The sequence below is a fragment of the Sebastes fasciatus genome, chromosome 10, assembly GCF_043250625.1.
Source record: "Sebastes fasciatus isolate fSebFas1 chromosome 10, fSebFas1.pri, whole genome shotgun sequence".
Taxonomy (NCBI): domain Eukaryota; kingdom Metazoa; phylum Chordata; class Actinopteri; order Perciformes; family Sebastidae; genus Sebastes; species Sebastes fasciatus.
This window is the reverse complement of record NC_133804.1, coordinates 16,800,183-16,823,743: the sequence shown is the minus strand read 5'-3', so window position 1 is coordinate 16,823,743 and position 23,561 is coordinate 16,800,183. Positions and strand designations below refer to the sequence as shown.

The window sequence follows — 23,561 nt, the reverse complement described above, 5'->3', positions numbered from 1 at the left end:
ATATATAAAAAAAATTTTTTTACATTTCATAGATCAAATAATTAGTTTATGATTAAAGCAGTTGTTAGTTGCAGCCTTAATTAAATTGGATGAGCATGATAATGGGTGCCATCCACCACGACCATGATGCTATTATAGATAAGAGAAACTGATACATGACAGATACCAAAACCTGAAACACCATGAATTTGAAAGAGTGGGCTGTGTTTGTTGCTTTTACAAAACACAAGTAAAAAAGTGGGAAAGTCGCAGAACAAGTCAGTAGTTTAGTGCTTTTTATTAGAGATAAGGAGACGATACAAAACATCCACCATTCAATATTCAGTCTAAACTCTGACCGCTGGTCTTTCATATACACATCGCTCCCCATCAGACCTTCATAACACCAAAGTTTTTAATTCAAGGAGATCCTGTTTTTAACAAATACAAAGAATGTTGTCTGTTAACTACAACAAATGCCGTTGATATCTGACCCAGAACTGGAAATAAAGGAAATTTTGGAATTTGCATGTTCAAAAAGAAAAACAAAACAAATGGAATAACAAAACAAAAAAGAAATATATTTATATTTAACAGTGTTCCCCCCCCCAGAGAAGATGTTGATGCATCTTGTAAATTAGTTCATACTACAACTAGTCAACTACACACACTTACAAAACTTAACTAGAAGTTTGGCAAAAAAAAAAAAAATGTAGTTGGAACAATTATGTCAGGATTCAATGGTTGGAATACTAAAAGGTTATCGTCTGTCCCTTTCTCTGCAATCATTCAAATGGAACCCGGAAAAAAGAAATAAAACCGTCTTTTAACATGAACAATATTTTTAAGTTTAAACGTCATCATCCTTCCTCAGTTGTATCTTAATGTTTTTCCGTTGTGTGTGTGTGTTTTGTTTTGTTCGTATTCTTTATGTTGCGTGAACTGGAATGACAGTCTGCATTTGTGGAATTTCTTTTTGTTTGTTTTTTTAAACTGTCACTTGACCCCAAAACCCACCCACAATATCCCACCCCGAGAGTCACGCAAATGGTGCTGGTTCTGCTTTTGCCCTTCTCCAAACCACACTGGAATGAACAGCTAAACCCAACAGATGTGTCTGAAAGGCCTCGATCGAAGCCAGGGAGGAGGAGGGGAAGGGGTATTTATATAGGGGCACCTTCCAGACTGACTACTGACGAGCCGCCGAGCTTTTCTGCCAGGGTGTGCCGGTCTTTCAGATCTTCCAAACCGTTCACCTGCCACTCGTGCTTAATACCTGAAATTAAAAAAATTATTTAAAACATCTCAGCATTACAACGTTTTTTAGACAAAGAAATAAATGTCTTTTTTGGTATATGTAATACAGTATATGGTAGATTATTGTCATTATAATGAAGCAAATTCTGCTATTTACCTTCAAATTTTCTCTTGATAGCATCTTTTGAGCTGGCATAGATCATCTTGCTCTTCAAGGGGGCACATTCTGGAGCCCTGTGAGTCGGGGAGAAATATTATTAAAGCCAAATGTAATTTTAATGATGGTCAAAGACCCTTTAATATCCAATAATTGCAGCCCTCACCAGAAGATAAAGACCAGGTCCTCCTTCTTTGTTTCTTTGGTCTCATAGGTGGCGTCGTACAGGGCGTAGCGGCAGTCGTCTGGGGGCAGCATCTTCACAAAGTGCTGGTATGGGTCCTGGACGGTGGTTCCCAAGTCGCCCAGCAGGATCTCTTTGCCATCATCCAGGACAATGTTCTTGAGGTCCTTGCTCATGCAGAACAGAATGGCCTTCTTCCTCTTCCTCTTCTCATCCTCGTTCGCCTGTGCCTTACGCACCTTCATGTCGTTGAAGACGGCGATAACTTCATCTGTGACTTTCACACCGGAGGCCTGTGGGGAGAACAATCTGTTAACTCAAGAGTTTAATGTATTTACAGTTTAACATGGCAGCTGCTATTTCTGCAACGGCCCGTGTTATTCCAAACTGATGATGCCACACCTTCACTTTTGGTAATATAGCAGCATACAACCTATAATAGTTACACACAATAAAAGTTAACAATTTCATTCCAATGTATTTTTCTATACAGGATCAAGCAGAAGATCCATTAAGAGAACTTGAATCACTTTGGATTGATTTGGGGAATATTATGACGTATATATAAAATGTAAATGGACACAGTAACACTTCCAAGATCCACATCAATAATCAGCTGATCCCTCAAGTCCCTTTTTAAATTAAAAATGACTAAAAAAAAATAAAATTAAAATAAAATTCCAACTTTCAAATGCGTATATTTGCTGGTTTTCTTAGTCCTATGATATTAAACTAAATATATTTAGGTTTTGAACTGCTGGTCAGTCAAACCAGGCAGTTTGAATATCTCAACCAGGGCTTTGGAAAATTGTGATACTAAATTGACCAAACAATAACTCTAGAACATAATTGACAGACGTTAATGAAAGTAATTGTTAGTTTCAGCCCTAATCCACAGTGATACGAGGCAACAGTTGCCAGTGTTTAACAGGCCAGAAGTGACAACTTCAGTACAGTAAATAATACAGACATCCTAAGGCTGAAGAAAGGCCTGAGAGGGCAGCATGTGACTATCACACACAGCAGGAATGCTCCTTACGAGGCCGACCGATAAGGAGGATTGAAATGCAAGGTGTGGCCGTATCAAGCTGTTAGCCATGGTGGTGGAAGAAGAAAATTATCCAATTATCAGCACAAATTAAATCAACATTGATGATTCCGTCAGTACAGCCTTTTAATGTCATATCTTATGAATGAGGTAAGACTGTAGTAATACTTAAGAACAGAGATAAAATGTGTGGCCAGTACTGCATGTCCGAAGTCCATCTCGAACATGAGTTCAGCTAACAGGTGTGTCCAAGTTTCTGTGACTGTGACCAGTATGTATCTCTACCATAAAGACGGCCATTTGGGTGAGGGTGGGGTCAGGAATTAAGCATTTTAGCGCAGGGTTCAGTCCCAAACAATGGGGCTTTTGTAGAAATATAGAATACTAGTCGCATCTCAGAGTCACAGCTGCTCCATAACTCACTCAATCAGGTCTTCTGACTCTGTTTAAGGTACTCCATCACAGGAAAGTGCAGTCTCATGAGACAAAAACTGCTATCTATCAGCAATGTGTCAATGGAGAAAAAAGACACAACAATGAGAAGGAAATAATGGGGCACGAAAGACGGAAAAGGAACCCAACTGCCAAGCAGCACAGGCAGGCCCTGTATATTTGCTCAGGGCGTAAAAGACCTGTATGAGATAACAGTGAATTTTAGAGTAATAATTAACCAGAAAACAACCTTACTCACTTCCTTAATCCTCATGCATCAATAAAAGAAGAATTGTACTTTGCTATAACTGCAAGGAACATGGGACATAATATCCAAATCTGTCTCCAAAATATATTTGCAGAGATTCACAAATGTATATTCTTTGCATATGAGACAGCCCAGCCTTCTTACGCCATGCTCAGAAATCATGTGATTTGCATTTCTCCTTTTTCTCTCTATGCAAACATCTGTCTTTCTGGTTTCCTCTTCTTCCTTCCTACCGCCTAGTTTGGCTTCATTTCCCATGATATGGTTTATTTCTTGTTGTTGTTGCAGCAGCAAGCTAATATCACCATGGTGATCACTAAGCTCTAGCTCTTATCTAATCTTAACCAAGGGAAAGTCAACGTTCAAGTGACTCAATATAAATGTAGTCAAGTCTTTGGATTCCTTCACACAGACCAACAAGGCCTCATTATGAGCCAGTTTCACTAGCAGTCACAGGCCTGCTGGGTTTATATTTTAACTCTTAAAATAAAACAAAAGGGAAAATGTGCAGATTTGGTTGATATCAGATAGACTCAGTAATGAAATGCAATAGCTGGATGTTTACAAAAATATGTATAAAATGTATTATATAATAGATATATGATACTATAATTGTTTTATTGCGTTGCAGTGATGCACACAAATAATGTCTGCACACTACGTATGAATGAACAGGGCGTCAATTATTCCCTTTCTGGTATAATATAGTAGTTTAATGGCATGACGTGTGTGCAAATTAGATGCGCAACTAAAAGCAGATACGCAGTACCGACAGTGAAGAGATCCACAGACGAGCGGCCCGTTAGCTTCAGCTAATGGATCCAACACTGCCTCTTACATAATATTCACAAATACGTCAAATATATTTGCTATACATCCCAATAAAGATACATGTCAAATTCCTCACATAGATAGAAAATGCCAGGGACGTAAATGTTATAATTCAGATCCGTTATAAGACAAGCAACCAAACAAAATGGTCTTTGCACCAAATTCAGGGTGGGGCCATGAATGCAGCACAGACACGTGTGTGCGCGCTAGCTTTGCTATATAAGGAGAAGCTCTGCTCTCTAACGGATCCGTCTGTCTATTCACACATTTACTGTCACACAGCTACTCAGCCATAAAACTACATATTCATGCAACCTTTATATCACTGCAGTATTGATAGTGAGCTGACGTAGAGCACGTAGACACGCAGACTGTTGATGAGGAAGCCGCGTACAGACAAAGAAGAAGGAAATCACAGCTAGCGCCCTCCATTATGGGTGTCATTTTCTGCCTTTGCTAACGCAGCTAGCTCAGCTAACAATACGGTTAGCTGAGGTTAGCCCCCCGGGGCGCTAACTGCACCTGCCAGCGCAGCAGCAGCAGCGCTGTTTATCATGTGGAAGTGTCTACGAGGTGAAGAAATAACGGTTAACATGCTGCAGTGAAAGAAACCGTCAACCGACCGTTAACCGCGTCATGACAACGGCAGTTAGTTAACAGGATATAACAGGCCCTTCCGTGTTTTAATGTCGGCTAAAACACGGAGATGAAGGAAATGGCGTCGTTTTTCCGGTTTATTATCACAACCGTATTAACACTATTTCACAACTGGCATATTCTCTGAATGTGATGAATGTAAAATGCTTTGTTAGCTCTGCTTTGTTACAGCCGCTCAGACAGCCGTTGGGTTGCCTAGCTCCCGGCCGTTAGCAACAACGGCTCCTGCGGCACAGTAACGGCTCGCTACGTTTGATGCTTAAACCGCTACAATCATCTATAAAATAAAACACTTATAAACCACAAACCACCACCTCTTGAGACTAAGTGTCAGAATAAGCATTGAGGCTACATAAAGCGTGATAAAGACGGTGTTAGACCTACCATGGCTGCAGCTCTGAAGTGGTCAGTGTCTGGGTAGATGTTGAATGGACTGTGATGATGAATTGTCGGTGTGCGAGCTCTGGATACACAACGTGAACGCGCCCTATAAAGCGCGCCCCCTGACGAGAGAGCAACGTGCACGAGCGGGGGCGCATGTCTATTAACCATGAGAGCACGGAGAGGGTTTATTTAGCTGCCTCGTGTTTACTATTAATTCATGTATTTTGTCATCACAAAGAGACACAAATATAATCATTAATTAGTTTCAGTTCAGTATATTAAACACACAAATTAAACACTATATATATATATATATATATATATATATATATAAATATAAATAAATATATATATATATAAATATATATATTTATATAAAATATATATATATAAATAAATAAATCAAAAATATATAAATATATATAAAATATATATATAATATAACAAAACAATAATATTCTCAGGTACATTTTAAGCATATTATTCACCACTGTTATTAAACATGGCCATAATTGACAACCATTTAAGGAGAACAATATTTGTTTACCTCTTTTTCAATATTTAAATTTTATTTTCACTGTGATATTCTACTAATATTTTTTATTTCCTTTTGGAGGTGGCGCCCAGCACTGATAAACAAATCAAACAAACGGGGTGGCGAAGAGCATTATGGGAATATGTGTTTGTGTAGAATAAACCTACAAATCCTTCATAATATGATGTGCAAAATTAGAAAAGAATCTACGCACACTCTCACTGACCTAGTACTTTTGAAATCTAAGCTCAAGACTTTTTTTTATTTAAATTGGCTTTCAATACCTAGTAGTGCTGTGACATTTTCCCCTGTGCTTTTTATGTACCTTTTTATGATTTTATGATATGTTATGTGTTTTTTTCTTTCCTGTTATTTCTTGATGTTAATGTAAAGCACTTTGGGTATCCTTTTAGTTATTGTAAAGGGCTATACAAATAAATGTTGATTGATTGATTGATCTAACACAGGGCTCAATTAGTGCTTGATATACAATATAATTATTATGATTAAAGCCGTTGGTCAGACAACACCTTTCAACTTTAAATGCAGCTATACCTTGATTGTTTTGTTTTGTATTTATTTTTTAAAAAAGACTATAGAGGCTATCCTTCCCCCATTATTGTCATTTCAGTATTTCCAAGACGTGGACCCAGCCAACATGGTTATGTGGGCCTCACATGGGTTATGCTGGGGGTACCTGGGTACCAAGTGGGTATGGGCCTAAAATGGGCATCTTATCTGGGGCCCACTTAGATCAACTAAGTTGGTCCCACATGGGCTCCCCATGTGGTCTACCCAAGTGGGTTCTAGGTGGGTCACTAATGGGAAATTAGTGCATGGGCTCAGAATGGGCAACACAAATGGCGCCCGATTGGGTCAACTAAGTTGGTCCCAAATGGGCTCCCCATGTGGGCTACCCATGTGGGTCCTAGTTAGGTCACTACTGGGAAATTAGTGCATGGGGCCAACATAGAAACTGTGGACAAACCCACTTACAACCCATATTTCAGCCCATGGAGTCCCCATGTAGTACCCACATAGAACTTAAAACTGTGACCAAGATGGGTCTTGGGTATGTTGCCCAGTTGGGGCCCACATAACACCCAGTGTACTCCTGCATGGAATCCATGTGGGCAATTGACATTAGGTCATTATGGAACCCACGGACAATCCCATATAGGGCCCATTTTTCAGCCCATTTACGACCCACATGGGCCCCACATACGAATGCTGGCTGGGGATACGTGCTATTAATGATCACACCAATGGCGTGAGGAGAGAATAATAAGTAAAGCTATTGTGCTGCTGCTGTTTTAACCCACATTCAGCAGCCAGTCAAGCGGTTTTCAGGATGGGAGGAAACTCTCCCCATCCAGGCTCATTAAAAGAGGATGGGTCACGTGTCTTGAGAATAGGGGTATGACGCATGCGCAGTGTAACCGGGGCTGCGGTGCTGCGTTGTGATTGGCTCAATTTCGTCGAGTGACGAGCAGATTTTACTGCGCATGCGTTGTACCCCCGAAGATATGACGCTCTCTCTCCCCTCCTCTGTCTCCTCCCCTCCGTGAGGCTTTTTGTTGGACTCACTTCCAAATATGGAAGCGAACGGTGAACGGCGGCGGCGGTCAGTGCACGCGCGCCTCGCTCACAAGCACGAGGAGGGGTCGGGCCGCGACGCTGATCACCATATAAGGAAACAAGGGACACGAAACTCGCTCTAGCAGATTTTTGTACACGGCCTCGCGTTGAAGGGGAGAGAGAGAGAGACACACAGACACAGAGAGAGAGAGAGAGAGAGAGAGAGAGACACACAGACAGAGGGTCAGTGTGAGGATGCGAGGTGGGATGAGAGGGGGCGGAGGATGAGGGACAGTGAGCTGAATACACACATTTCTCCAGAGAATAAAAGGATATTATGAACAGCTTTTGTTTTTGTTATTTATTTATTTATTATTATTATTTTTAATTGCCTGATTTGAGCATAGTTTTTATGCTAAATGCAGTACCTGTGAGGGTTTCTGGACAATATTTGTCATTGTTTTGTGTCGTTAATTGATTTACAATAATAAATATATACATACATTTGTATAAAGCAAGTATATTTGTCCACTCCCATGTTGATAAGAGTATTAAAAACCTGACAAATCTCCCTTTAAGGTACATTTGAACAGATAAAAAATGCGATTAACTATGGACAATAATGCAATAAATCACGATTCAATATAAACAAGTTTTACAGCATAGTGGACAGAATATAAAATATTCTGGTGTCATCTTATTTTCTTTAGATTTTTGTTTACACTGTACATAAAATCCACACATCATACTGTACATATAATAAAGCCTATTGTTATTGCTCATACATATTTAATTAGATTCAACTGTATTATCATTGCAGAGTACAAGCACTGAGAATGAAATTCAGTTTGCATCTAACCAGAAGTGCAAAAAGCAGTAAAGTGCAAAGTAATATATAGAATAAACGTTATATATAGAATAATATTTAATATTATAGTTTTTGATCCTTTCCTTTTTTTTTGTATGTTTCGTTTGTGTTTCTATCGGATTCAATTCATTTATATGTATACATGTAATTGTTTATGAAATAAATTCTGCTTTTTAATGGTGGAGTAATATTGTTATAGGGGATGGGGGGTGGTATAATTTGTTTATACAATTATGTCTGTGATTTATTGGATTGTGTACAGAATACCAATAAAAAGACTTTGAACCATAATATAAACAGCTGAGGTCAATTCATACTGTTATTTGTTGTGGGACATGTGGGTTATAGCTGTGGTTGTAAACACAAAGCCTGTAAAATGTGACCCACATTCATTATGTGGCCAAACAAGCATTAAAAACAACACCAATTCAATAATAAAAAAAACTCATATGTTACCAATATTGTCAGTATAGGCTTGTACATTCACAAAATAGTAGTGCTGTAAAAAGTTAACGCAATAATAACGCAAATTCATTTTAACGCCACTAATTTCTGTAACGCAATTTGTGATTTGGGTGATATAGGTTGTAGCAGGCTCAGTTTTTAAAGGTCCCATATTATGCTCATTTTCAGGTTCGTACTTGTATTTTGTGTTTCTACTAGAACATGTTTACATGCTGTAATGTTCAAAAAACCCTTTAGTTTCCTCATACTGTCGGTCTGAATATGTCTGTACTTTTCCTCTGTCTGAAACGCTCCATTTTAGTGCATTTCAACGGAGTTGCGACGGAATTGCAACAGAATTGCGGTGCTAGGCAACAGCTTGGGTCCATGTGTACTTCCTGTCAGCTGATGTTGTTAACATACACTGCAACCAGGAATAAACTTGGACACATTTAGAATGTTTATGTTTAAAACTGCGTAAAGGGTCTAAATATTGTATATTTGTGACATCACAAATGGACAGAAATCCTGACAGCTTGTTTCAAATGCACTGTTTCTGAATACGGGCTGTGTGTATTTCCCTGTGGATTGAGCGTTGCGATTCTTACCCAGTATTTATATAGGATTTAAGCCTGCTTTATAATAAAAAAAACATGAAAATCTCACTTTTTTATAATATTTCTCCTTTAAAGCTAGAGTGAAGCTACTGGTATCATATTAAACTAGAAAACTTAATGAATCCATTAGCACCAACCATGTCAACCATGTGAAGGAGGTTAAATAATGCTCAAAACTCATGCTAAATTTTGTCCCTTGACCTCTGACTTCAAGATATGTGAATGAAAATGGGTTCTATTGGTACCCACAAGTCTCCCCTTTACAGACATGCCCACTTTACGATAATATATAAGCCATAGTCAAGTCAGCACACTGACACACTGACAGCTGTTGTTGCCTGTTGGGCTTTAGTTTGCCATGTTATGATTCGAGCATATTTTTTATGCTAAATGCAGTACCTGTGAGGGTTTCTGGACAATATCTGTCATTGTTTTGTGTTGTTAATTGATTTACAATAATAAATATATACATACATTTGTAAAAAACAAGTATATTTGTCCACTCCCATGTTGATAAGAATATTAAAAACTTGACAAATCTCCCTTTAAGGTACATTTTGAACAGATAAAAAATGCGATTAAGTATGGACATTCATGCAATAAATAACGATTCAGTATTTTAGTCAAGTGACAGCCCCGACAAAAAGTTTTACAGCATAGCGAACAGAATATAAAATATTCTGGTGTCATCTTATTTTCTTTAGATTTTTGTTTAAACTGCACATAAAATCCACACATCCTACTGTACATATAATAATGCCTATTGTTATTGCTCATACATATTTAAATTAGATTTAACTGTATAATCATTGCAGAGTACAAGCACTGAGAACGAAATTCAGTTTGCATCTAACCAGAAGTGCAAAAAGCAGTAAAGTGCATAGTAATATATAGAATAAACAGAATATATAGAATAAACAGCAATTGGTATATATGAATATGCTGAGATATATAAAGTATGTGCAGCAGCTACAGTAGGTGGTATTATATACTGTGTAATGGTTCATTGCTTTTATTAGATTACTGGACATAGCTACATTTACTCATATTGTAGTTTACATATTGTTTAAAATGTATATATCGTAGTTATATCATATACCATACATATTCCATATTGGTTTGTTATTTCTGTACAATCAATTCATATGTATAATATATTTATGCACTTTGCTATTGTTGTGCGCTATCTGGTTGGATGCTAAACTACATCTTGTTGTACTCGTACTTCCTCTGGGCAATGACAATGAAGTTTAATCTAATCTGAATCAAATATTCAAAAGCAATCAAACAGAACATTTTGTGGCTGCACAATTACATGAAATGAAAATCTCTAAATTAAATAAAAGCAAAATATGAGTGAAATTAGAAATAATAATCTGTGGTTTTGATCACACAAAGAGTCTTTGTAATGGTGAACTGTGTGGTAAGAGACGTCAAACTATATCCTCTTTTCAGTTTTGTACAACCTTTATGACTCAGTTTCATGCCTGGTGCCACTTTTTAAAAATAAAATGAAGGAATGGATTGGAAAAGGCGCATTAATTGTTTCAAGCTTTGTTTATTCTTTAGAAAACAGCATTTTCTCGACTCAAGGCCACCTTACCCCTGCAATAGATGATTACATTAGCCTGTAACTACAATATTGCATGCATTTACTGTACTTTTGGAATGAGCTGTGTGCAAAAAGCACCAAAGAGGAGGGGGAGTGCAATAGAAAGTGCTTGTTTCTTCCTCTTGTGGAAAGGGACAAACATGGAATGTGCAAAATGATGTTAAAAATCAAGGATTGAGAGTCTCTCATTCTCCATATTTCTTTTTTGGCCTTACATTCTTACGATTTAGAGTATGGAATCACTATGAGATTAAAGCATGTTTATCAGCTTTTTGTGTGTCCACTCTGTATTAGGTATAGGAAATATAAGATTAGTCGTTGAAGTGCACAATGCAAAAATCATTACAGACTACATACAGTATCATTCTCAGGTCACACAATCTTGTGGCATTTAAAAGGCCTCATTTTTTATATTAAATGCTTGCCATTCCACTTCTCCAGTCCAATGTTTCTGAAAGAATCCACCATACATATTCAGAGATGTAGGGCATAGTTGGAAATAATCAGAGTCCTTTAATCCAATGCCTGATTCATTCTGAGTTGGCCTGAGCTTGGCCCCACGAAGGGAAACTAAAACCTAATAAATCCACTGTGCAGTCAACCTATTTAATTCCCTGTAAGACTGATTTTGGAAAAATACGGCAGATTGGTTAAATGGCTGCAGGTAAACGAGGAACTAAGAAACAAGTCCAAATTGATTATTTTTCCTTTTCTGTAATATGGTTTCATTATACGTTATGCAACCATTACATGCAATTATATTTGAAGCAAAGCTCTGACCCAAGCACGCAATGATTTCAAGCTGGATTGATGGCTGCGTATAGTGATTATTTTACCAAAAAGAAACCATTTGTCAAATTGAAAGAGAAGTTTTACATTGACAAAGTTTTCTAATAGAGTTTACTAATGATCACATTAAAACCGTTATGGAGAATGAGTCACTGTGAAACAGTAATAGTTCTAGCTGCAGCCAGATCACCAATGTGAATGATGCATCACAGTGATGGATCACAGTGTTTTCTCACAGTGGAGCTGTTTGCACAGGCTACAAATGTTCGCTAAAATATTACATCAGGGATTCATTTCTAAGGTGCAAACATGACTACATGTAATTTTTGAACACTACCAAATATGATCACAATCTGTCCAAGTGCTGCAGTCTGAGATGTGTACACAAAGCCACTCAGTCCTCTTTTCTTTAGATTTCTAGTGCTTGTTACTTGGGTTTTCTATTCAAACATGCTGCTTGTTATTTGCTCGCTGTACATTATCCCTTACATGTATGTTTTATACTTGCAATGTTTGAGTGGCAAAGTGTTTTTCTCACTGAGGACAAGGCTTACGTATAATTTAAATATTTAAAGCTTAATCTTTGGCTGACTGGTCGCTATAGTTTTATTATGTTGCTGAGTATTCCAATAACGTCTTCTCTTTGGAGTTGGACAATGTTGCAGAATACAAGTTCCTATATATAATTTCGCTAGAAGAGTCTAGAGTATAGTATCAAAATCTACAAAGTGTAACACATTTCCATCAAGGAATAAACGGCAGAGAAACAAATGAGATTCAACTGAGCTCCCATTATATGCCAAAATGTACTATGCTATATAGAAAGTGCGTATGCTCTTCTCCTTTCAAAGTAGTGACAGATCACCCTTCTAGAAATGCTAGTTTATATCAAATATAAAGCAAATCTACAAACAGAATGGAATGTGTATAAGGCCACAAAGTAAAAAAATATAGCCACAAAGAAATATGTATAAATGCATAAGCTTTAAAGCCAGCTTTTTTAAAGGTAATAAGATATACTGCAGAAGCTTTGTTTGAAAATCACCCTGACTTCCCCCGTTTGAACAATATACACCCAAGTAAGTGTTTTATAAGTTTAAAGGTAAACATCGACTTGTCTATTAAGACCAATTGTAAACTCGTAAAATGATGGCAGTGTCAATTTAAGACATGAAGTATCTATAAGAGGGATCGGGGTGGTTTAACTCCAGTCACCTTTATATAAGCCTGGAATTTACCAGGCAGAGTAACGTGCATAATAAAGATGCTGGTGAATTGGCATCATGTTTGTACCCTGTGCCAATGTGGTTGAGCTGCATGTTTGTTCCAATGGGTGGCGTGATAAGGCTTTAGTGCTGAATGTGTGCTTGTGTTGTGCGCTGGTAGCATTGCATCGAGATTACGATAGTCCAGAGGTCCTTTAACTGGATTTCTTTGTGTCAAGGGTGCCTCTCGACTTGTTCATTACCACGGTGGCCTGAAAACAGAGGAGAGGAAAAGACAATTAATTTGATGGTATACTGCAGGCAGGGTCTGAAATAGTCAAGTTAATTTTTATTTTTTTTTATCTGTCACTTCTGAAATCTATAGAACACTTTAGAAATGTGAACACAGTCAGTGGTACCAGACAGTATAAATATGGAATAGGTCTATAGCACGTGACCTCAATCCCTCACTATTTTGAATTTAGGAATTGCTTTTTAAAACAAAGATTTCTGATTCAAAAGACACAACAGTTTGCAGCCCTGATCTCCTCAGGCAGGTCATTCCATAGTCTAGGTGCCTTGGCTGCAAATTAAATATAAACAGAATCTGCATTCATATGTAGAATCTGTAGGCAACGCGACCCGATTTTGGCATCGAAAGCATTTCCATTTGTTGACCAATCATGTTCGAGCAAGATTTGGTTGAATGAAGGTAAACAGTCCGTGTGGAGAGCAAAAGAGGTGGAACGCATTGGCTGAAATGCAATCTAGGAACCCACCAGCTATCGTCTGATGATTTAGCTTTTTTATTGGTTTAAAATTAGCTCTTAAACTGGCTACTTATGAAACAATCCAGTCCTACACGTCGTCCCTCAACTCCAACTCCAGTGTCGCATCTCAAGTTGCTAATCGAACTGTAAACAATGAACGGCGCACAGAAGAGGAAGTCTTGGTTTGGATATTGCTGGCTACACCGGAACCCCAGAAATACAGCCCTTTGCCCTCAGAGGCTTATTGTTGTCAGACTGGAAGCCGATGGGTTCCTAGATTGACTGCAGGGATACTCAACTTGCTTTGCCCGGGGGCCACATTTTCAAAATGACAGGAGGCCAGGGGGCAGTTAATAAACAATAATAGTAACATTTATCAGATAAAATGAATAAACATTAAAAGGCCCAAAACTGGCATTCAAATTCATTTGAAGGACATTCAGGGCTCAGCCTGTACCTCTGTTGGAGGGTCTGGGGGATCTTACCCTGGCACTTTTCTTTTATATATAAACAAGCTCTATTAGTCTATTTTGATGCTTTTTTATGCACTCTGGCACCTCATTTACATTAAAAGTAATACAAAATGTCCCCATTGGCCTGCAGGCCGTAAGTTAAGTAAGCTGGTATACTGTGTGAAGTGTTTCTTGCAACAGTCGCTGACTTCCGTTTTTATCTGGTTGTGGTTAAGTCTCTGAAACCTCTCAGCCTCATCCGTTATAAGTTAAACCTCTGTCAGGAAGAGTGACTTCTGGTTTTGTGCAAGTGAACTTCAGAATGAACTTTAAACGGTTTCTGAGGGCTTTTAGACGCTCACCATTGTTAGTTTAATTTTCTGTGTGCTCAGTTGAGTTTGGATTCAGCTTATACTTTTTTTAATTGTGTCTTTTAATTGTGAATGTTATCTAATCAAAAGGTTTAAAAATAAACAGATTTTAATGACTAAATGTTATGTGAATGGGGTTGCAATAGTTAAAGTCACAGTGAAACGTATTTCCATGTACAACAGAATATGTGGGTGGGGTTTAGTTACTAGACAGATTTAAATTAAACATTAACATGTGATTGGATCGGTCTACGTGGGTGTGGTTTGGTGAAAACAGTGACCTAATGTGGAGCTGTTGAGGACTGACGGCCTCGACACAGGCCTCCCTCACCTGCCTTGTTCAATCAGGATGAGAAGGGTTAAATGAATAATCAGACCTCAACCACATTCTTTGTTTTTTCACAGGTTTACAAGCTAAAATCCAAACATACACCTCCTGCTATGGCAATTTCGAGCCATGCCCCACGCAAAGGGTAGCATGTCCGCCTAGTCGGATGGCACCGCTCTCCCCATAGGAAATCAATGCCAAATCCAGCTTAGAACGATAAGATTGCTGGATGCCATTTTTGGTCTTCTCAAAATCAATTGCTCTCTCTAGTGACTTTTATTGATACATGCATTGACAAAAAAGGCTATAATGACAGAACGACAAGGCACTAAAAGCCATATAGACACAAATCAGCCCCATTATTCTCACCTGCTCTAGGACGACGCCTGCGGCCTGGTCGATGGCTCCCCCTACATTCCGGTACCGACCGGAGTAGCGGATGAAGGCCCACGTCAGCATGGACATCATGACCACGCCCAGAGTACAGTCACACACCAAGGCAAAGGTAGACAGGCCAACAAAGAGCAACACGCCTGACAGCACGTAGAGGAGGCACACCAGCACAAACAGCACTGCAGGTGTCCGGAAGGCGCTGAAGAGGTTTTTTGACTTTTACAGAAAAGAGAAAAACAGATGATTAAGAAACAATACCACTGCCATAAACAGCAATGCATGCAGTAATAATACACTACAACAGAATCATTTATATGGACAACAACTTCACTGTTTTACTAACTGAAGTAGGTGATCATTTCAATGTCAAACAGGCATAAAGGTTATCTCATGTTTATGTGGAATAGTTTCTTACCTCATTGTGCTTGGCGAGTGACTGCCACGTTTCCTCCAGCTCCCTTTCCAGCTGTTCCTGGTAACGGTCACAAAACTCTTGTCCGCCCATCTTCTTGGTTGAGGAGAAGCTGTGAAGAGCCTCTCGGCAGAAAAATGTATTCTTTTCCACCAGAGAGTCGGGATTCACGTAGGGCAAGTCTCCCCCGCACACCTAAGAGAGGAAATAAAGAGCGTTTGTAGTCAGGATTATATGAAAATACCACTCTCATGGTGTTTCCATATCCCATAATGATTAACAAACAGAGTGCAGAGGTGTAGTTAATGCATCGTCTTTCACATGTAAGTGAACCCACCCTCTCCATGTTCTTGTTATACAGATTTTTGGCTGCTGCCACGGCTGCCAGGTTATTGGCCTCTGCTGTAGCCTGGTGAGACAAACAGGCACATGTTAAATGTATTGGACTGAAAACAAAAAAAAAACCTCTATTTAAAACTTCTGTTAATCCTGCACATACCATGAGCATAGTCTTTGGCTGTGGCAAGTCCTCTCCCTGGTAAATCTTGATGTAAGCCTGGTAAGACAAAAATTTCAATTTTAGATATGAAAAACGGCTCGAGGTTAGCTGGAAAACTCAGATGGAGAAGTTGTTACCTTGAAGAACTCGAGCAGGCCCATGCAAGTGACTTTGTTTCCATTTATTTCTTTCTCAGCCAGATGTTCGGGATTCAGCAGTTTGGGGATCAGGCTCTTCAGCTGCTCTTTGAACTCGGGGGTAACGGCTGACAAAATAAATATACAGCAAAAGTCAGGACAGCACTCAGTATATTGGGCATTCTGCTAAAAAAAACAACTTAAACACTGTAGAATAGCATGGAAAATGGCTCTTACCACCAAGTTGACCCTCAAAAACAGGGCTGGTGGCCACTTTCAACCCAGGGTGAGGTAACAAGAAGCAGGAAATGTTGGTGAAGCATGAGTGGATGTGATCCCTCACTGTTTGCAGCTCCTCATGTTGGGTCTCACTAACCTTTAGAAATGAATAGTAAGGTGAAATCCCAAACTCATCCAAGTGTATTTATTATATTCTGTCAAATCAACGAGACAGAATTAGTACCTGTAACCGTTTATCCAGGAATTCTTTGCCTCCTTTAAACCCATAGGTATACTCATAGGGAAAGCTCCAGTCCCTGATTAGGAACATCAGAGACTGTAGGAGGAAAATGAAAGGTGTTAAATTACAGAATTCACATAAAACAGAGCAACAATCCAATAAATCAGCAACAAATGCATCACATCTTGTGGTTTCTCTTACCTGAAAGGGCTTCAGAAAGATCTCATCCATGGCAAGACGACCATACTCCGTGAACAGCTGTGAGGAGGAGGCGGCCATTATGCAAAGTTAATACAGAGAAGCAAAAATCTGAAGAGCGGGGATTAATACTTTTACCAAAAATTAGACATTTTCTGTCCCGTGAGCAGAAGCACACTATCCTGGGAATCCCGGTTAATTGACTTGTGTATGATTTCGTGTGACAAATAAATTGATTGATAACATAAACTTTACATGAAGCTTAAACTTTGCTTTAGCTGCGAGGAATATGATTTTGCCTGTAATCTGTCTGCTGAGAAAAGCCTCATGGAAGAGATATTTGACAATTTTGAATTGTATAAACAAACTTAATTTGTTAAAGCAAGTAATTTAGCGTTTTCAAAGTCTTTATATTAAGCTGAGCTGGATTCTATATCCTGTTCAGAAGCTGGTGGTTGCTGCCGACCTGAATCCATCAGGTGCAGCTGCACCACATTCAGGCTGTGACGCAGCTGCGCGTGAAGGATTTCCGTGTTTCTGGAGTCATACCTATATTTTGTATGCATCAGCCTTTTTGGTTTATACTTAGAACGTAACTAGTTTTTCTGGTATACAGTTATTTTATCTTCTCTGGAAACGGGAAATAGTTTGGATGTGTATTCCCTGGAATTCTGTTTCCTGGGATTAAACCCTACTGGAGAGCACCTAATATTAGGAAGTGAGATGCATCGATACCAATACTGACATGGGCCTGATACGCACTCAAATAGCTGGATCTGGTATCAGATACCATTATTTGAATAAATAACAATTCAGCACATAGGCTGTGGCTCAGGAGGTAGAGATGGTCTTCCACTAATCGAAAGATCGGAGGTTCAATCCCCTGCTCCTCCAGGCCGCATGTTGAAGTGTCCTTGGGCAAGATACTGAACCCCAAATTGGTCCTGAAGGCTGTGCCATTGGTGTGTGAATGAGTATTTAGATTAGATCCGGATGAGCAGGTTTGCACCTTGCATGGCAGCCTCTGCCATCAGTTTTTTATTTCGGCAGCCATGTAAACAGGTTAGAGCAGCCACATTGCCTGCATGAGCAGCGCGGCTCAGGCGCAGCTCGACTGCGTGTCGCCTGCATCTCTTCTAGAGATTCGGGGCCTCGCCCATTTTTTTACATTTTTAATGAAATGAAATGGCCATTATGAAAGGTAAACTGAACTCTATGTAGAAAGAAAGGGCTGGTAGGAGCAGTATAGCAGCAGCAACAATGTCTGTGTGGACGCCACACGCGTGAGAGACGCAGTAGTTCAGTGAGGTAGCCACCACGCGCTGCCCACATGTGCAATAGTAATGTAAACAGACCTGTAGCTGCTGCAGGTCGTCCTCTTGTATGTTCTGTGACAGATTGTAGATCTACAAAATAGAAACTATGTCAGCATACATCATAAGAATAATGAGAAATTATGAAATCAGTGACAATCAGAGGAGATCCGTCACCTGCACTGAGCTGGTCATGGTGCTGAGGGCAAAGATGGTGGCACAGTCTTTCACGGTGGACTCGTTATCAAAGGCTCCCTGAGTGTCCATCAACACTACTGCCACCTACAGGACACAAAACGCAGCATATGACATTAACACTGTGTGACTAGTGTTGTTATATTCCAATTTCTGTTAGAAATGTACCTGTTGTTAGATAGAATAAATCCTGCAAAATTAATATATATTAATAATAATTAACTTTATGTTAATTAAGTGATGTAAAATTTTGAGTAAGTTACAGGCAAATTATGGCTTGTTTAGAGATAAAGGTATGGTTTCTCCATTCCCCCCACTCTAATCTTCATCCGTAGCATAAGAGTTCTTTTTGGATCAAAACTGCCTAACATGCAGGGCTACAAAAAACAGTTGTTTCTATTATAATATTATAATTATATATTTTTCTATCAATTTATTCATTGTTTAGTGTATAAAATGCTAATTTCCCAGAACCCAAGGTGACATGTTCAGATTGCTTGTTTTATTCAAACAACATTCAAAAATGAAAAAAAATAAAATAAAATACAATTGACATAGATATAAAACAGAGAGAAAAAAAGAAAATAATCCCAAATTGAACTTTTATTTAATTATAAAAATTGTTGTTGACTAATTTGTATCCAATAATTTTTTTTTGCAAAACAAACAGAAAAGGTGTAGCTACAAAAATGAAAGGTGAAAAGATCAATAAGAGGAAAATATGAGGAAACAAATAAGATAATGACCCAAGTAGACCGTTCATAGATATTATTTGACATAATTATCTAAGTTCTAAATACTATGTTTCTTGATTTTACTGTAGTTTTTCCGTTACATGTAAACATCGGACAACACACGTACATACATATGGTATACAAATAAACAGATATATCATAAGTACCTCTGTTCCATCACTCTTTTGGATGGGGAAAACTTCACTCCACAGCTGGATGCCTGTTGTCTCTGGTTCAGAACCCCCTCTCCAAGAAAATCCAGTCAGCTTCTCATCATCATCACCCAGCCAGTTTTCATCCCCCTGCAGAAATACAAATTACACTTTCTGGATCAGTCAGGGGCAGGCTGGGGCTTCTCCGTGAATTCTCCTTATTCAAAAAATGTAAACATGCCATGTCATGTATTTGCAATAATCCTGAAAAATATAGTAGCAGCTGCACACATTTCACCCTGAACTGTTAATAGAAACTCCAGCTGTTCTGCATGATTTACAACACAAAAAAGTGCTAGTCGACCTTAGTAAGGTCGTAATTATCTCTCCAGTTAGCTATTCTTTTGACTGCACTGGTTACACGCAAAAACATGAAATGGTGGCCAACGTTTGGCCTGATGGTGGCACTGCAGCAAAGGTAATGAGTTACCAAAATCAATGACATTTGTCAATGAGCACAGTAAATATAATGCCATGCATTAGCTAAGTTTACAAGATATGTACAAAAAAAACCTGAGGGCATTAACAGACACCACTCCTTAGTAGGTCATGACTTAATTCTCAAATATTCCTTTTAAGTAAACTAGTTAGTTACAGCAGGGATGGGCAATAATGGGCCATTCAATCACAGACTATTAGTGATTTTTCAGGTTATCACACCTTCAACACAAGAGGAGAAACTGGTCAGTATCATTAACGTTCATTAGTTAACAAGACAATATTTCAGCATCTGAATACAGTAGACAGATATGGGGAGTACGATATAATGTCTGGAGAAGTGAGATACTGAAAGATTATGTTACAGAGTGCGACTCACATTTCTGTACATGTAGCGGAGCATGAAGTCAAGCAGGAAGCTCTTTCCCTTTCTGAAGGCTCCAGCCACCGACAGCACCACCACATTTTTGTCTCGGACCTCAGGGGCCAACAGAACCCGAGCCAAAGCCTCTGTGTCCAAAGCAAAGGAGTGCTCCTCCTTACACACTGTGACGATCTGAACTGGATGTGGTTCACTCCCCATCCTTACGAAGTACTGGTCCCTGTGAACATCACACACAACAGCATCATATTAGTACTGGAGCAATTCTAGAGCTGCTACTAATGACTGTTTTTTTAAAAAGTGCATATCTACAAATGGGGACCATTTGCACCAATAAAATAAGCATATTGTGTCCATTACTCCCAGCCATGTTAGCTTTGGGCAAATAGAAACTCTGATATGTGTGTGACCAGTGTTGGAAATTAACTTTTTTGTCCATCTGCCACTGTGGCCGGTGGATTACAAAATCTACCAGCCACTTAATAAATTACCGTTGTTGTTGTTTTTTGGCTAGTGAGTGAAGCAAACCTAGCAGTCAGTTATTTTACCAGCATTTGGCTGTTGGCTGGTGCTAATTTCCAACCTTGATTGTGACACACAGAAAAGAGTTCATTATTTTTAAGTTGATGCACTTACTGAAAGTCAACCTTAGACTGGTAATTTTAAATGTCTGGATTTATTAGGACTATGCCAGTCTTGCTACTATTTGTTTTCTGAAAGCTTTTAAGATAAATTACTTGGAAAGTATAAATGCTGTCAAGTTAAGTCCAAATGCAATTTGAATAAAATGACCGTCTGATTAAAAGTATATAAGTGGAATTAAGATGATTCAAATTGAAATGTGTTTCTGTTTATCACTATGAAACAGAAGTATTTAGGTTGAAAAGTTTTAGAATACAAATAGTTCCAATGACATCAAAGAGTACAAATCATAGTAAACATATGATTAATTTATATTACGATTATGAGGGAGTCCTTGGAAGATTTTCTCCCTGGCCCCAAAAAGTTTGAGAGCCATTGGTGTATAACTTGTCACAAAAAGTGAAAAATGTCCAGGGTGACCACTAATAGTCCATACCGCCAAACAAATATCAATTTACAATGACATAAAGCATACTTAAGTAGCAAATAATCACATTAGGAAAGTGGAAATAGTTCATCTTTTACATATTTTCTTGATCATTTCTTGATTAATCAAGTATTTTTATGCCAGCTCTAAGTTATTGCTCAAAAATCACTTTTCGTCTGTAATAAAGAATTATTAGATTCAAATATACATATACATATATATTTACCAAACACAATCATCACACGTTTGCTCGTTACAGTTTCACACATGTGTAGAGGTGCTATTTTTTCTAGATTTTCAGTTATTATAAAGACTCTTGAAGAATAACTCTTGAATAACTTTAGAAATACTCTAATATTAATAATAAATAAAAAATCTGGTATTTTTTGTGTTGGCTGGTTCACAAGCAATTCTAAGACATTGATTAGGCTTTAGTTACTTGTAATTTCACAATAGAGTCATTGTCTGCCCATGACCAGAGCAGAAATTATTCAAAATAAATTTGCCACAAGAAATCTAATAAAAAATAACCAGTAGATTAATCAATAATGCACAGTAGATTAATCAATAATGCACAGAGTGCACTTTCATAGACTAAGCTACTGGAGTTACCCTGCACTATATTAATGTTTAACAGTCTCTTCTGCACTATATTCACTTTTTTAATAGTCGTGTATCACAGCTGCTACCCTTCACTATATTCAGTTTTAACAGTTTTCTTCATCTCCTTGTATTTTTATATCTGGTATATTTTTTTGTACTTTGTACTCTGTACTACTAACTTTTTTACTGCCGTTTTACTAACAGATAGATAGATAGATAGTAACTTTATTGATCCCGAGGGACATTCAAGTTTCCAGCATCACAGTTCCATAGTGCAAAACATGTTAGTAAAACGTGACAGCAGCCCTGAGTTGTAGGCCTAAAGGTTAAATTCCTTAAAGGTCACTCTGTTGAGCCAGTAAACAGATTTTCTTTCCAGCGTCACTAAGATATGAGATTTGGATGCTAATCCCCACCCAAAGCTGTTTACTCATAAATACCATTTCGCCTGTGCCTAAAAATGTATTATTTTTTTATTTATTAAACCTTTATTTAACCTTTATTTAACCAGGTAGTACTCATTGAGATTAAGAATCTCTTTTGCAAGAGAGACCTGGCCAAGACAGCAGCATTTAAACATACATTAAAGTTTCAGACGCCACAACATAAAACAAATGCAAAATAAATACATAGCATATCATACAAAACACATTAAAATCAAGTGTTTGAAGCCAACGTGAAGTGAAAATATTCAGAAACACAGACAGCTCCCAATTGACTCTACTTTTGATGAATTTAAAACATTAATGGAAGACCTAGAAGCAATCAGATTTCCCAGTTTCAACTTAGACATGCACTGACCCTTCACATCAGACACAATATTTATCTGTGTGGCTTTGCTCTTATGGGTGTCATGCTGCTTTGCCTGCAGCTTAGTGGATTCACCATGCTCTCCAACACACTTCATTGTTCATTTTTAGCTGCCTCAATGGACTTCATTGTTGCTGCTGCTCTCTGAGGAGGGCGTCCTCTCTCTCCCATGATGACTAACAGGGAGGTGCACACAGTTTATACCACTCAAAGCTCTCTCTCTCTCTCCTTTCACCAAAAAAAACTACTCCACCTCAAAAAAGGTGTGGCTCTCAGCAGCAGCAGCATGCCAGGCATTTCTCTGCAGGGAATGTGCTGCAATGTAGAAAACAAGTCTGCAGCTTTGAGACTAAACCATGTTTTATAATCTGCCAGCACTTTGTTGTGAGCAAGTACCACAAGCTAAACTCAGCAGTAACCAACCTTCTCTATAATTAACGGTCGCTTGTATCTTAGCAACGGCTACTTGACAGTTGGCTACGTTGGCAACCGTTTATTTTTATACACCCATGGTTGTGCCAGTGTGGCTAAGCTAAAACACATAATGTAGATGCATTTTGAGGAGTTCAACAGCTAGATAACTAGCTAAAGCACACACGTGTTGACGGGCTCTTTGGCTAATTAACGGCTGTAGCTAATAATAGTCTAAAAGGCTAACGCGTAGCCGTTGGTAGCCGTTAGTAGCCGTTAAAGGAAACGACGGTTACAACAACCAACGGTTTAGCAATCTTTTAAAATGCCATCCATCTTGATAATAGCGTATATTTTTGCTTTAGCAGCTGTTTCACAGTGTTATATTACCTTTGGTGTCTTCAAAGAGCTTCAACACAATCTCATACAAGAGGAGAGACGACTGTAGTGACTTTGTTTTCTACACTGGCATGAAAACAACGATGAGAACTTTTTTCCACCAAGAAATTCACACCACTTCCGTCTTCAG

General features: G+C 38.4%; 2 protein-coding genes across 2 annotated transcripts; both read right to left on the bottom strand.

Annotated features, from left to right (window-relative positions):
- Positions 1-258: 258 nt before the first annotated feature.
- Positions 259-5,380, bottom strand: cfl1 (cofilin 1). Its single transcript, XM_074648568.1, has 4 exons — positions 5,198-5,380; positions 1,560-1,870; positions 1,394-1,470; positions 259-1,255 (listed from the first exon to the last, which is right to left on the bottom strand). Exons 1-4 carry the CDS (start codon positions 5,363-5,365, stop codon positions 1,143-1,145), a joined length of 669 nt encoding a protein of 222 aa, XP_074504669.1. The 5' UTR covers positions 5,366-5,380; the 3' UTR covers positions 259-1,142.
- A 5,401-nt stretch (positions 5,381-10,781) lies between these two features.
- On the bottom strand, positions 10,782-23,561 carry LOC141775319 (atlastin-3-like). The gene is made up of 14 exons (XM_074648566.1): positions 23,423-23,561; positions 20,137-20,359; positions 19,275-19,409; positions 18,356-18,460; positions 18,221-18,271; positions 16,869-16,925; positions 16,671-16,763; positions 16,445-16,583; positions 16,208-16,335; positions 16,071-16,127; positions 15,909-15,980; positions 15,575-15,766; positions 15,136-15,375; positions 10,782-13,117 (listed from the first exon to the last, which is right to left on the bottom strand). Exons 2-14 carry the CDS (start codon positions 20,338-20,340, stop codon positions 13,061-13,063), a joined length of 1,530 nt encoding a protein of 509 aa, XP_074504667.1. The 5' UTR covers positions 20,341-20,359; positions 23,423-23,561; the 3' UTR covers positions 10,782-13,060.

What these genes read in the sequence shown, in the direction of transcription:
- cfl1 (XM_074648568.1), bottom strand. Translation starts at nt 5,365, where the DNA reads ATGGTTAATAGACATGCGCCCCCGCTCGTGCACGTTGCTCTCTCGTCA. An exon ending in ACTTCAGAGCTGCAGCCATG is followed by an intron (nt 1,871 to 5,197) that starts GTAGGTCTAACA and finishes TTCTCCCCACAG; the next exon opens with GCCTCCGGTGTGAAAGTCAC. An exon ending in GACCTGGTCTTTATCTTCTG is followed by an intron (nt 1,471 to 1,559) that starts GTGAGGGCTGCA and finishes CCCGACTCACAG; the next exon opens with GGCTCCAGAATGTGCCCCCT.
- LOC141775319 (XM_074648566.1), bottom strand. Translation starts at nt 20,340, where the DNA reads ATGGGGAGTGAACCACATCCAGTTCAGATCGTCACAGTGTGTAAGGAG. An exon ending in TCCGCTACATGTACAGAAAT is followed by an intron (nt 19,410 to 20,136) that starts GTGAGTCGCACT and finishes GTATTTCTGCAG; the next exon opens with GGGGATGAAAACTGGCTGGG. An exon ending in GCCTGCTCGAGTTCTTCAAG is followed by an intron (nt 16,128 to 16,207) that starts GTAACAACTTCT and finishes TTGTCTTACCAG; the next exon opens with GCTTACATCAAGATTTACCA.